The sequence below is a fragment of the Mercenaria mercenaria genome, chromosome 7 (assembly GCF_021730395.1).
Source record: "Mercenaria mercenaria strain notata chromosome 7, MADL_Memer_1, whole genome shotgun sequence".
Classification (NCBI taxonomy): domain Eukaryota; kingdom Metazoa; phylum Mollusca; class Bivalvia; order Venerida; family Veneridae; genus Mercenaria; species Mercenaria mercenaria.
Window position 1 is genome coordinate 41,830,884 of NC_069367.1, and position 15,858 is coordinate 41,846,741.

Below are 15,858 nucleotides of genomic sequence, written 5' to 3' on the forward strand. Positions count from 1 at the left end.
TTCGAACGTAAAAGTATGTATTCTTTCGAGCAAAAAAATAAAATTATTTCGTAAACCATAGTTCATGCTTGTAATGTAGGTTCACGTTGTTAAAGTTCAATCGAGAAACCTAGTTTATCGGACGTAAACATGGGTTCAAGAGAGTAAACTATAGTTTACTTCTATTATCCTGTGTGTTCGCTCGAAAATTATGTAAGTATTCAACCAAGAATGTAATTATTGGATAATATGATTGCCGAGAACCATTGTTAACGGACGTGAACCTATGTTTACGGTCGTAAATCTATGTTCACGGTCGTTAACCTAAGTTCTCGATCGTTAACATATGTTCACGTTCGTAAACTATGCTTTACACTCGTGAACCCTGGTTTACTCCCGTAAACATAGGTTCACGCTCGTGAACTTAGAATAACGGCCGAAAATATGGGTAAGTATTAGAAAAATCTGGTTTTACGTTCGAAAAACCTAGTTTATCGGGAATTAATCCTAGGTTTTCGACCGTGAACCTGGGTTCACGTTATTGTTGGACAATTCGCGTGCCATAACCGTTTATATAGGTTTCTAAAGAAGCGATAATAAACATTGAGGGACATAATATCAGGTAAAATATAAAGGTAACAAACACAACATTTACATTTCGGAATGCAATCCCCCTCCCCTCCACGAAATACGTCATGTATGAATGTATGAACACTGATCAGATGGGGCTATTTTCTTGTCGGTATGAGGATAATTTTGGGCTCGAGTCCCGCTACAAACCGGACTGTTAATGATTATTGTCTAGTCATGTTCCTTCCCTAATACGATGGTTAGGAAAGTTGACGTACCCGTAGGTTTTATTTCTGTCCTATGGTTATTTATGAATACAAAGAGCAAGGCCATTTTAAGAGTTGGAGCTTAATTTCTGTCCAATTAAATCCTTTTACTCGAGGCTCCCTAGAAAAATTGTATTCGACAATTTTTTTTTTGTGTCTTATAATTGTTACGCAATACTTTGAGGTCTGATTTAGAAAAAAAAAATTGGTAAAATGAATTCTCTTCGATCGTTTTGCGCAATGGCTATCACTTTCAAATTTGTCTCTGTTTCAACTGGAGGGAAAAAAAACAACAACATAATTTATGTAAAATTAACAAATTAAAAAAACAACAACGACACGGTAAAAGTCGTTTAAAAATGAATCACAGTGCGAAAATATGTTAACTTCAGGACTGTATTAAGTTAATGTAATTGTTAAACATTAATAATACGGGTCCACTATCTTGATAGACCTTAAAAAAGTGAAAACGTGTTCTTAAACAAAACTCGCTTACATCTACGCTCCTATCCTAAATTTGTCTCTGTTTCAGCTAGAGAAAAAAAACAACAACAACATAATTTATTCAAAATTTACAAATAAAAAACAAACAAACAAACAACAACGACCCCGTAAAAGTCGTTTTAAGAAGGTATTAGATCACTAATAGAGAACCTCCTTTTTAAAGAGTATTCAATTCCTACCATAAAACTACTTTTACTGCAGTTCTTAGGGGTGCGTAGGTTCAAGCCCTACTGGGACCAAATTTTTTTCCCTTATTTTCCTTTTTTACTAGTAAGTTTTTACTTCTTTCAAGACTTATTATTGATTTTTTGTACAAAAATGGAAAAAGATGAATCTTATAAGCGATTTCTTGGTGTTCAAAGTGAATTTACTACTTAAACAGAAGGGGTAGAGTTATACATCTTTAAAAATATTGAGTTACACGCGGTGAAAGTTCTCTATTTTGCTTTCACTCTTAGATTATATATTGTGGAAGAAATTTAGGTAGGTTTTACATCTTTCCTAAGGTTATTTTTAAATGGAGTAAGCAAAATCCAAAACAGAAACACATCATTCGACCTTATTTTTTCAATGTTGAAGTATGAATTCTGTCTCATTAAATCCGTTTACTTGAGGCACCATAGAAAAAAATGACATTAACATTTTTATTTTGTGTTTTATAATTGTTTACCAATAGTTTGATGTTTCTTCTATTGAAATTAATGGTAAAATGAGTTCTCTGCAAACGTTTTGGATAGTGGCTATCACTTTGAAATTTGTCTCTACTTGAGCTCGAGGAGATACCATAAGTTATTCAAAATTTTTAAAAAACGGCACGGTAAAAGTTGTTTAAAATTTGCAAAATAGTGCAAAACACGGTTACCTTTCAGAATATACCAAGCAAAGGCCATTTTGTAAACATAACTATTAGTGACCTAATACCATAATTAAGATGGACCACAGTGCAAAATTATATTACCTTCAGGACTGTATCAAGTTAATGTAATTGTTAAACGGGTCCACTGTCTTAATATAAGCTGAAAACAGTTGAAAACGTGTGTTTAAACAAAACACACTTACATCTACGGTGATGAAGTACGTTTTTTATATCTTTCATTCGTATTCGTCAGAATGTTTAAAACGAATTTAGTATACAAATAGCCTTAAAAACTGCTGTTAAATCAAGTAATGTTATAGTTCTATTGTAAATGTAACATTATTTCTATAGCAAAATATAGCATGTACGCTGTTTAGGTATATAACACGTAGAATGTGGTCATTTGTTTTTTCTCACGTTACTGTGGAAATTCCATGCAGCGATTTCGTTCCGTAGTACGTATAGCAAATGATCTGAAAGAATAGATTCTTAAAGCCCACAATATAAGACCTGACATAACTCATATCACTATAAGTTCATTTTAATTGATATTTCATATTTCTTGTTAGGTCGTAGAATAGTGCGCAGTAATGTAACTCATATCGACAATTGTTTCTCGGAACCAGCGTTTGTTTGATCAGCATTTATAGACCGGGGTCATAATCTATAACGAAGCGGTCAACAGTGTTGAGTTACGAAAAAGTTCCATTCATACGGACATTTCATTCATAGAGGCGAATTAATTTACCATCATCAGGTAATATTTTCTAATGTTATCTTTCAAGTATTTACGTTCGAAAAATAAAACATTATTATAACATGTTTGAACAAGTAGATCTATTGAAACAGGAAAGTTTAACAATCTTTATACAACTCTATGGCAAAACTGATAAAAGTGGCGGACTATTTGAATTGCGCATGAAATTGTATTTTGTGTTGTCAGTCTCAGCACCTGTTTAACTTTGTGGAAACCCGATATATGGTTATAATAGTCTGGCGAATATCGCCAGCCTAATAAGCAGTCCTAGAAATGCGAACACCTACATTATATTAAACCAACGTATTTCTCGGAGGTCACGGATGATATTGTCTAAAGCGGTCATCAGAAACGCTTTGTTATATAAAAATTGAAAAACGTCGCCGCATGTAAACAAAGCACAATACTTCTGTTCAATCTCTGTAATGAATGGCTTCATACCGTTTAAAATATGATTTAAGTCGTGTCCATTATAGTTATCTCCAGTAGCACTTTTAACTTTCTCGGCAGCATATAAATTCTATTATTTAGTATTTTCGAGTTCGCCGTTCGCAGTTGCCGTATTGCCACAAAACGCACAAAAAGTCGGACTAGATAACTATGTTACCAAAGAAATGTATTTAGCACACATACAACAATATGTAAAAGATGACGAACAACATTAGCAAGAATAATGAAGAGGTAAAAGAAATATGTCTGGTTGCAGTCGCTCTCAGTTACTGTTTTTGAGGGACGGGTTTCGTAGGAGACAGTGGCAACATCTCGTTGTTACAATAGCTAACAATAATAATTAACTTACGAATTGCACCGCCATCTCAACGAGATTCACGAACTCGGAACCCCTCTTTTTTTTTACGAATGAGCATTTTTTTGACCATCTACAATGTTCGATCCAAGGATCATCTTCCTCCGACCAATTACGCATATCGATTCCGCACAATCGCCAAGTCCGGCATAAAATAAGTCCGCTTCTGCCAGACAAGCCGGTGATACATCCGTTCGTTCCCAAGTATTAAAGCTGTCAGTTTTGACAGTTTTAATGGCATATTTCGGATATTTAGGATAATCGCTACTTGTCTCGCCAGTCGGTTGGATCGTAGTTGCTTTGATTGGAACATTGACCTCGGAATTACGGACAAGAAAGCTGCAGTTCGGGTTCATTTGTCGATGAATATCTATTATTTTATCGTTTTCGCTCCAGTGACTTTTACTCAGATCACAGCAATAACATACTACTTCGCCTCCTTTGTTAGCGTAATAAAACCCTGCTTCCGCGGTTCGAATTTGTTTTCCTTCGGATATGAACGAAATTCACAAAATCTCAGCATTTCGTACCGCATGGAATTTTGTGGCTGTACATTTTGTCCTTTGGCTATTTTATCCGCTATTTTCATCCACGAATTCATATTTCTCTTACAAAAAAACTCCGACTTTTCATGAAGATAATATTTCTTTATTTCATAGAAATGTAAACTAGTGTTTTACTGATAATTATTGTAAAAATATAGAAGAAAAAGTTTTATTTTTTGTGAGTTAATTACCAAAATAATACACGTGAGGTAAAGGACAGCCTTCTTCTTCGGTACCCTAGTACGCCTGTAGTATCTTAGTAATTTTTTAACATCAGCACGGCATTTGTGTAACTTTTCAATTCCGCCCTTGCCTATACAATTGTCGGAGACCGTAATATCTTGCTGGGATAATTGATATCGTCCGGATCACTCGGTAAATAATATATCTTGAATGCACCAGTCTTTTCCGGGTTTTGTTTGTACCAACAATTTTCTACCTGGCAATAAGCGTAATGGCTCTCTTTGATTTCGTAAGCGACTTTGTCAATTACCCGATGTAACCATTGTTTATAATTTTCCCCAACAGGAGGTTTTTTTAAATAATTGTCGACGTCGGCGTATAAAAGTTCTGTGAGCGAATTAACTTCATCGTCTATCATACAACAACTCTGAAATTTTACGATCGATGAAATTTTGGTGTCTAGTACATTATCATCGATAATACCTATTTGATTTCCTAAGTCATATTTCTCGTAAATGTCTTTAGTATAACGCTCCACGGCACTTTCCCAGTCCTCTTTGATACCCATGGTTATTTCTCTCTTCCCTATACGCTTGATTATATAGCCGTTGAATATATACTATTTATAGAAAATATGTATATATATCTGGTTCGTATTTTCTATAAAAACAATTATGGAACGTCAAGCCGATGACCGTTCTACTTACTGCTTCATTTGCAAGATCAAGTTTACGTCTCAATCACACGCAGATAGCCATTATAGTGGTAGACATCATAGAAAGAAGTATTCATTCTTTGACTCGGGAGACAACTTATATTGCGATATTTTCAACGTATCGTTAACTGGACAGGATAACGCGCGTCAACAATACAATGGCAAAAAGCATCATAGGAAAGCATCGTTATTTGAAAAAGAACAAGTGTTTCCTTTGTTCTGCGAGATTTGTTATTCTAATTTCACTTCGCAGGAAAACGCCGAAGCTTATTTCAATGGTAAAAAGTATAAGAAAATGGAAAATAGATTTTTGTAAAATTACGGTTTATCTCGGTATATAAGGGATATTATATCTTTTGGGAGAAAAGAAAAAATGGCACCGAAATATTCTGCGAATCATCTAGTATCTATAGGAGATTCTCATTCCAGCATAGTGCATCTCGGGTTTTAGGAAGAAAGTTTAACTCAATGAAATTTTATATATTAAAAACAAATCTGAAACCGGATTTCTCCATTGTGCACTCTGGACAACCATACACCGACATGTATGTAAATTCACGTTTAATTAGTCGTTATAAAATGGATATAGAATGCGCATTACGTGATTTTCTAGAAAGGAAAGGTTGTCTCAACGTTGAATACAGAGATTTGCCCAAAGTGACGATCAGGTTCAACTTCAACTTTCCTACATGGATGTATGTATTGAGAAAATACGTATCAAAATATCATCCAAACATCGAACTCGAATGGTGCGAACACAGTTTGAATCCAGTGGCATAATTTGAATACCTTTAACACTAGAAGACCGCTAGGTAATGCCACACACCATATATCTAATTTCTATGCCTTTCTGTTTCACACATGAAGATTTTTAAACATATTTTTCCTTTTGTTTACTATGGCAACCACATTTCTGCATTGAATGAAATTGTTTTAGCAATTTGTATGTGCGTCACCCATGTATCATTCCCGTGAGATTGTTTAAAAAAATATCCCAATAGTTTTTCTCAAGAAGATTTTGAACGGACGGACGACAGGCAGTGAATTCCCCTAATTTTTCGAATATCAACAAGTGATATAATCTAAACTCGAAAAGTCGTTTATTTTCCTAGAACATTCAAAATGTACACAATCAATAATACTTAAAACTCAAATAAGAAATGGCATACAGTTCTTTTTTGTAAACATTATATTTGTAACATTAAATATTGCGTTTTGTAAGCTAAATTCAGGGTTCCATATTTTAGTGTGTCTTGTATAAGGAAAACGTGAGCTCAAGCTAAAACAAAACATAATCAAAAAGTAGAAAGGTCATTTTTTAAGTAGAGAAATTTTGGTTTGAAAACGTGTAAACACGTTTAACCTAGTAATCGAACTGTACACATCTATGCCAATACACAATAATCAGATGACGTCAAGTCACGTAATGTTTAATCTACGAAGTGCGAAGCGTGCAGTGAAGTCTGAAGTCTGAAGAATGAAGAATGAAGTTTGAAGTGAGAAGTATGAAGTGTGAAGTGTGAAGTGTGATGTCTGAAGTGTGAAGTATGAAGTATGAAGTTTGAAGTACTTTCATTATACGGGTGTTTTCTATTTTTACATTTCTTGTATTACTATTTTGATGCAAGCTTCCACATTAGTGTGTGAAACAATGTTCTGTTCTGTGTAATATTTGTCTTATCTTTAATTAAAGTCTTAACACGATCTTAATTTTCACAAGTCGCGCAAACTGCCTAGCAATTAGGTTGCCGTAAGATTCTTTGTTTACGTATGAAATATCAATCCGATGGCACGTAATGCTATGAGATCCGTAAAGTGCGCATTTTTGCTGACTTTGTTCTCTGATGTCTATATAATGTCCAAAGCCTAGCTTATGTAAATCGTGTACTAGACACCGTGCGACAACTTCAGTAACATGAAAATTTTTCTTTAAACTAATCCCAATGGTATTTCCATTATCGTCTACTATACTTGTACATGAAAACAATCTTTTCTGTATCTCTGATTTTATTTCATAAATATGCAAAGATATTTCATCAAAAAAAAAAACAGTCAGCAGTCAGGTTCTTTCTTTAACGTAGGCATTGTAACTGAAAATACAAACTTCAAGTAGGAGCTATCTATATTATATGTATGTGAAGTTAACAGCATCAGAATACAAGGACTGAAAAAATTATTAAAATATCATTTCTTGAAAAAGAGTTATTTGAGCTGAAAAAAAAATGATCCCGGATGAAATATTTGGAAAAAATGGAGACAACTCCGCAAAGACTTTATGATAGGCTTAGGTAACAATTGACCTAGTACCTCATGCAAACTACCCACTTTTTACCTCTAATCATGAAAAAAGCATGCAGACTTGCCACATGGATTAGCAACCTGAATACAAAACTATGTAAAGATCAAATAATTGATTGCCCTGGGGAAAGTAGGACTTTTTTTGTGGTGAAATTTGTCAACAAAGAGACGATTTTTTTAAAACGTCAGAACCCACAGAAATTCACAAGGTGAAATATGTTGAAAAGGCTACTGCTGGAAAGAGAACAATCTCAGGTACCCATACATATGTGTCAAAGTATGGGAAAAATATCCAGAAATATGAGAAAATCGAAGAAATCAATTTCAAGACAGTTAGATGCATAACTGTGTAATCATACATGGCATGTATCATAGATAGGTTACTTTTCCCTTGCACTGATATAACATGGGCAGGATTAGGATTAAGAAACGATTTTCACTCAACAATTTCACTATATAATTAGATTGTTTCCCTTGCGTAAAGAAGGCTTAGGGTAAGTCTCTATTTAACGTGCTCAGCATTGTCACTATGAATTTTCCACCAACAATATGTTCAACTATATCTGGAAATTAAATGAAAATTTAAATAAACACTGTGTTTATATCTTTATTTTATTCCAAATCAAATAAAAAAGATGTTCATGTACTACAAAATAAAAATAGTTCCATTCATAAACGTTGCGGATAAATTATCAATGATCAAACCTGTCTCCGTTCATACAACCATTTAGATTATACTTTGACAAGATCTATTGCAATAACGCATAAGAGCCCAAGGTAACATCACTGCGTTGCAGCTGTCTATTCGGACAAGGTCAGTTCCTGATTCATGTGAGGTCATGTAGAGTTCATCTTTGATTCCTATGCATGTATTTTAATAGTTTTGCATTTGTTTTGTTATAAACAGAGTGTCACAAACAGATCAGAATTACATACTTAATACTGCTATTTATAGGTCACTGTGATGAATGTTTAGAGTTAAGGTTTAGTGTTTGCTTTAAAATTTGATTTTCATGCAAACTATTTGAGCCGTGCCATGGGAAAACCAACATAGTGGCTTTGCGACCAGCATGGATCCAAACCAGCCTGCGCATCGGCGCAGTCTGGTCAGGATCCATGCTGTTCGCTAACAGTTTCTCCAATTCCAATAGGCTTTAAAAGCGAACAGCATGGAGCCTGACCAGACTGCGCGGATGCGCAGGCTGGTCTGGATCCATGCTGGTCGCAAACCCACTATGTTGGTTTTCTCATGGCACGGCTCATTTGTGTTTTACAAAGTTACATTTTGTACACTGTCAGGTGACATGACATTTGTAACAGGGAAATGTATGTAAAGTCATTTATTTTCTGCTTTATCCCAGCGCAAAATGGCATTACTGTTCACGATTGCTCCAGAAAACAGAAAATAAATCTACCAAAACCCGCCCACCAGACCTCTCAAGGATTTGATTTACACTGGATAACATGTTGGCGAAATTGACGTAATCGTGTGTTGAATGTATTTTGGTTCTATAACATTTTAAGCGAGAACAAAAGGTTCGCTTAACATGAAATGGTGGAAATTAGTAGGTAAACAAGATACAATGTCAGTAATATTGTTCTGCCGGCACACCTGCCAAGGTCCGGGAACAGTTGTTGAAGGTTTAGGGATCGAACGCAGAATGATCACAATCCAGGCTTAACATCTAGCAAGGAAACAAGGCTGTAATCCAGTCTACATATTTATTTTCATGTCAGGATTTTTAATATAAATAAATAAAGCAAGAAGATTCACTGTAGAATAACATCTTCAGTAACTTTGGAAGCCGAGGTAGTCAGGTTACAATTATATAGGCTGTTATAGGGAAGCTCTCCAGATGACCATTATAAATGTATAGAAATAGGGTACCTCTCCGGTTTTCCTTCTTTTTGACATAAATATAGTGAGTGGAGCTCAGTGGAGCTATTTATTTATCAGTAGAGAGTTGCAGCGTTCTGTACTAGAACTTTGGTGGAGACGATTGATAAAATAAAATGACCAAATTTCGGGGTTTATATAGTCTTGGAATATGTTCCACTGATGTCACCAGTAAATGACATCAGGAGAGCCACTCCACTTTGTTCGATTAAATTCGGAACAGGGAATCGGTAAAGTCCGTCGCGGTACGCGCTTACGGAAGTTATCGAAGTAACCGGAAGTGGAAAACCAATACAGGAGGAGCTGAAATTGAAACGTACGATTGACCAAAATATTGAATTATTATGGGCTTATGTGGAAGAATCTGGGTGGAGCATCGGAGGAGTTGGATAAAGTAAAGGTAGATCTTTCGATCGAGACCGGGTTTTATAAATGTCATGGTAAACTAAAGGGTAGAACGATGATAAACATAATCTGATACCTCGGCGTTCTCAGACATCAACAAATTATACATGCGGTTTAGAATAAATAAGTAGCCTTTCAAGGTCTGACGAGACGAGTAGCCTAACATTGCACCCTCCCCAATATGGAATTCAGTCCCTGAATTGGAAGAAATGGTGAGTAATATAAAATGGGTATAGTAAAAAAATGAAAATTGGTAATTAATTGCCAATTAAGATTTGAAAGGGAGGTAATCACGTCAGATCTTGAAATAAGTTTTCATCATTTAAGTTTTATATAATATATAATGTAAATACGTAAGACTGAGTTTTTAAAATTAATTTAGATAACAACAATAATCTTAGATATATTCATACAGACATTCTTTAAGAGATACAGACATACGGTTTCTTGAATAAAATCAGTTACTCCTAATATACATATAGTCATGTCATTATCAAGTATTCACCTAATCATCTCTATCATTTTAAATTCATTTCAGGTAAATAAACAGGCATATGTAATAATATCATGAGATTCGTGGACGGCTGTCCAGAAACAAGACAAGAAGTGTAAGGTACGTGTTCAGCAATTCAAACATGAATATAGTTCAAACATTAATATACAGTCATACTTGGCTAAATGAGTGGCAATTATACAAATACCCAGTTAAGTCTTTCACACTTAAGCATTTATACTTAGGTAACAATATTAAACTGAACTCTTTTTAATTTTTAAACAATAACTAGTGAACAATTTCTCAAATTAACAGTAATATGTCATACAATATTTAAGAACAAGTCATTTATCCTAATTTGTTGCAATCTGTTTTAGGAGGAGCTATTCCTTGGCCAGAAGAATAGTCCTAACAGGCAAAAGATTCCTATAGTGATAACTACAGGTAAAAGGAATAGGTAATACATTGCTACCTAAATTTAGTAATCATTTACATAAATGACTTAGTAAAATTCAGAGTAATTAATAATAATAATAAATCATTAAAATTCTTAAGTATTTACATACCACAGTACTGTAATAAATTTGGACAATTCAAATGTCCTTAAACTTTCTCAGAATCAGTCAGTTAATATATGGGAAAGTGTACACAATTAGTCATATCCGGGCAGTATAGTCATTTTAATATGGTCATTTCTAACCAGTTCCAACTTCCTAAGGCACAAATCACTTATTACGTCAAAAATGTTTAAAAATATCTACATGTCTATCTATTACATTATTTTTTTTTTTTACATGTAATTACAGGTACCGGTGTCATGTAACAGGCTCAATCATTGGCTATGTATAACAGATGAATAAGTAAATAGGTAGAGTATAATGATTGTATGAATATGCTGTGCACAGACTTTAACAATATCCAGAGTTATTTTTCTTCACCCAAGTTTAATAAATGTAGGTATCCAAATCCTCACAAGTGCCAGGCCTACGTATAAAATGATTGGTTAAACGGAAAAGGAGATATTTCTATCACAAAATGAATATGAATCACATGGCACAATAAGTACAAAAATGGGGAGACAAAAGGGCTTGCACAACCCTGGGCGCCAATATAATAATACAATAATAATACCTGTCGGGATCCCAAAAAGTGACTGCCTATTAAAGGAGGAAACGGAGTTTTAACCCCCGGCCCACCGGCTTATGTCAAACAACACATGTAAAGGTGTGTGAAATGGCACATGTAAAGGTGTGCAAGGTACATGTAAAAGGTGTACCCGCAGGGCCTCCAAACGAACATTCTGAATCAACTTTTCATACCGAGAACCCTGCTAAGGCTCATGAGCAAATAACAATAGGACAGGATTTTTTTTAAGTCAGCAATAGATGTAGGCCATAAAGTAGTAACATCTTCTGGTTACCAAAACAAGTCTCCCATAATATTATAGTATTCTATTAGTAATAGCAAAAATAACGCATGTGCTGACAATGATTTATATACATATAAAATTGTGCAATATACAATTAGACCGTACGGAACCTTTACAGTAAAATACTAGTACTCATGGATACCTTTCAGTTAATATTTAAAATGCCTGTTACTATAATTATACTATTAAGTGTAAATACTCCTTATTGTTTAATACATTTTGCATAGTTTCAAAAAAAAAAATGTATCTTACTATCTTTCAGTGTGCCTCCTAAATACAAATAAACATGATTAGTCATCTCCGGGAAGTAATGTCTAAGTCGGGTATGTACTCAATAATTTTACAATACACATATATCTTGCAAAATGCATTACCATATATAATACTGACAATTATTGCAAAAATAATGCTTACATTATCACCTAATACCTTAATAAATTCAAAATTATTTTCTAGGTTTCAAAAATCTTTTATCAGGAAGTGTGTCCCTTCCCCCCTTACAAAATAGGTGTGGGTAGGTCTAAAACAGGAAGTAATGTTTTTTTTTTGTTTTTTGTTTTGGGAAAATAAAAGATTTTTGGTTACATAAATATACTCTAAAACTGCTAAAGAATAATATCATTAATTCTACAGTAATTAGAAAAGTTCTGAATTCTGTTGTTCAATTGATTTAATGTCTTTATATATTTAGTTGATGGTGCCCAGCTTGAGATGTCGTAGATGTGTCTCCAGTTTCCTAGTCAGTTCACAGATATTGTAAAATCTCGATTCCATAAGGATTTCTTCCGTGATGGTGATATTAGAAGGTAATAAGCTCTGGGGTATAACACAGCCATTGCGAAGAAAATTTAGGAGGTATTCAAAATGTTTCCCGCTTCTATCTATGAAAATGGTGTTGTCGGTAACTGTTAGGTTCTTGTTTCTCAAATGTGCTAGAACGGATTCAGGAGAATTTGAAAGAGTTTTGTAGCTTGTATTAAATGTAACGCCTCCAATATTTAATTTAATGAATGTCTTTTGAGTTTCTTCTATATAGTTTATGGTTTGTTGTACGTGTTCTTCTGTGGGAATGTCCTCTGGTTCTGGGTCAAACTCGTGATCAATGCTGTCAGTGAATTCATTTTCTGTTTCATCCATGTCGATATCGTCGTATGTGACCACTTTACGCATTGAGCTAATGTTTATTTGATTTATGTCGGACAAGTTTGGATATAGTATCTCTTCTCTTAAGCAGGTGTTGTTGGTCTGTTTAGTTACTGGCTTTTGTAATTTAGGTATTCTATAGTTTTTTATTTCTGCTATGTTTTCTTTAACTATTATTTGTCGAGTGTCCGTATTCTCCTTAACTTCCTCTTTTCCTGTGTTCCTCTTTTCCTCCTTCCCTTTCTGTTGGTCTTTGCACTTGTCATTTTTCGGTTTGTCATTTATTTTTACTGTTTCTTTACATACTTTTTGGTCTCCTGTGTTTATGTCTTTCATTCCGTCTCTATTTTCTCTTTCTTTCTTATTTCCCTTTTCCTTTTTCCTATCTCTGTGTTTCTCTTTGTGCTTTTTGTTTTCCTTATTTCCCTTATGTCCTTCTTTTATTTCAGTTTCCACTTTATTTTCCTTTAATTTGCTATGTTTTTCTTTATTTTCATTTCCATCTTTACCTGTCTTGTCTTTGTTTTTCTTTTCCTTTTTCTTCTCACAAAGGTTATCTTTGTCTAAGTCAGTGCTTACTATTTCTTCATTATTTGCTCTCTGTCTTTCTTTTATTTTGGTTTCCTGCGTATTCTCCTTATCACTTTCTGTTCTTTCAATTTCTGTCTTATTTTCCTGGTTACTCCTCTCTTTCTTTTCACTCTGTTTTTCCTGATTAAGTGTCTCTTTCTTATTGTTCAGACTGTCTTCATTTAATCTTTCTTCATTGTTCTCATTCTGTTTCTCCCTTAGTTTAGTTTTAGCTTGATAGTCGGTAAGTATTTCTTTTATGTTGTTTTCTTCCTTAGTTTCCTTATGGTTGTCTTTGGTTTGAGTATCATTTTGGACTTTACTTTTGTTTTCTACATTCTTTAAGGTGTTGTCCACTTCTAGTAGTGTGATTTCTGGAAAATCGGCTGGGATTTCCATTAAATCTTCCTCGTCCGATGATAAGGTTAACCCCAGGTCATTTATTAGAGTTTTAGGGTCATTCTGTAGTTCACGTTGTTGGTCTGGATTTGTTCTTGGTAAGGTAACGATACTTTTTATGGATGGTTTGTTGATTTGGTATATTGGTATCTGAAACTCGTTTCTTTGGTTTGTAGGGTAGGTTTCTCGGTATTTTGGTATGATGGTCTTTTCCAAGCATAAATCGATGGTTTCTTTGGGTACTTTATTCTCTGCCTGTTCTCCTTTTTCTTTGGTTACCGTGTTAAATAGCTCTAGTTTAGCCTTGTGTTCATATATACATCGGTGTCTATTGTCTAATCTGGAGAATAAGGTGTTACAGTGGCTACAGCAGTATTTATGAAGCATGTGTACCTCTAGCACATGTCTTGATGCGTTGCTTCGCTTCGTGAAGGCTTTGTCTATGTGTGGACACATTTTGCATTTCCATGCTACAGCCTGTAATGATAGGAAATAAAGTTTACTGTTTTATGCTAACTTTACTTTTCTTAGGTCTAAAACATTGTGGTTTTTATGGTTCTACTTTATAGTTTTATCTTCTTTATCTTTAGTAATATTTAAGGTACTGGAAAACAACTTAAACATCTTAGAATTTAGTCATCCGTACATCAAAATGGCATATAAATATTCATGGTATTCTATTTACAGAATCGATCACTGGAGAGCACATGTGGAGATTGATGGTCAGGGCTATAGGCAGTACTGTGGTACATGTTTGTATAATGCAAAGGTATCTTTATTTGGTAACATCATATATAGCAGTAACATAAAACTGTATACAATAACAATTTCACAGAATACATGTATGCAATACAGTAACCATTTTAAATATCATGGAACCATGTCGGAAGGTTGTCTCCGTTGTATTTCTTCAGTTTGTCATGATGGACAACTTGTAACTTGTCAGTTGGTTTTTCTTTGATACCATACAGAACATCACCCCATTTCTTTACTATGGTATATGGGCCAGTCCAAGAGTTCTGTAGTTTTGGACTGAGACATTTCCGGCGTTTGGCATTATAGAACCACACGGCATCTCCGGGTTGATACTCGTTATGAAATTTGCCTTTGTCATAATTGGACTTCGTGTTATTTGCTGTCTGTCCCAAATTTTCTCGTGCAGTTTCATGTATATCTGTCAGTGTCTCCTCAAGGTCTATTACATAGTTTGTTGTGAACTTTGATTTTTCATCTACAGGTTTCCCAATAGCCAGGTCAATGGGAAGATTCATTTCTCTGCCAAACATCATCATAGAGGGACTAAAACCAGTTGAAGTGTGTACACTGCTGTTGTAGGCAAGAACAAGTAAAGGTAATTTCTCGCACCAGTTACGTTGATTTCTGTCAACAAAAGCCGTCATCATGTTCTGTATAACTCTGTTTGCTCTTTCTATCATTCCGTCCGAGCTAGGTCGTCCTACTGTAGTTCTGGTTTTGTGGATACCTAGAAGTTCACACATTTCTTTGAAAATGGTGGATTCAAAGTTTGAGCCTCTGTCGGAGAAAAGTTCTAATGGTGTTCCTAACAAGGAAATAAATTTGTTCACTAACTTAGTGGCTACATACTTCGTTTCTAGACATTTTAAGGGTATGGCCTGTAAAAATTTTGTGAAATAGTCACCAACCACTAATATGTATTTCATTCCTTTGTTAGATGTAGGATAGGGACCTTGGATATCTAGGGCACAACGTTCCATAGGTTGTCCAACTTGGTATATTTGTAAGGGACCTTTTGCAGTTCTGTATGGAGGTTTCCTCTGAGCACAAGTGTCGCAGGTTTTGCACCATTTCTCAATGTCTCGGCTTATCCCCCACCAATGAAATCTTAAGGTTACTCGTGCGTAAGTCTTTTTGAAACCAAGATGTCCAGCTGAAGGTTTCTCGTGAAGCTGTTTGAATATGGATTTACGAAGAAGTTTGGGGGCTATAATGACTCTTTTGAGGGATTTGGTATCAGTCAGTACTTTTTGGTACAAAACATTGTTTTCTATTTCTAGTAAGGGGA

The 15,858-nt window shown here is 34.6% G+C and overlaps 1 protein-coding gene across 1 annotated transcript; it reads right to left on the bottom strand.

Annotated features, from left to right (window-relative positions):
* Positions 1-11,656: 11,656 nt before the first annotated feature.
* LOC128558559 (ankyrin repeat domain-containing protein 12-like) lies at positions 11,657-14,493 on the bottom strand. Its single transcript, XM_053548213.1, has one exon. The coding sequence runs from the start codon at positions 14,268-14,270 to the stop codon at positions 12,390-12,392; it is 1,881 nt and encodes a 626-aa protein (XP_053404188.1). The 5' UTR covers positions 14,271-14,493; the 3' UTR covers positions 11,657-12,389.
* Positions 14,494-15,858: the final 1,365 nt, after the last annotated feature.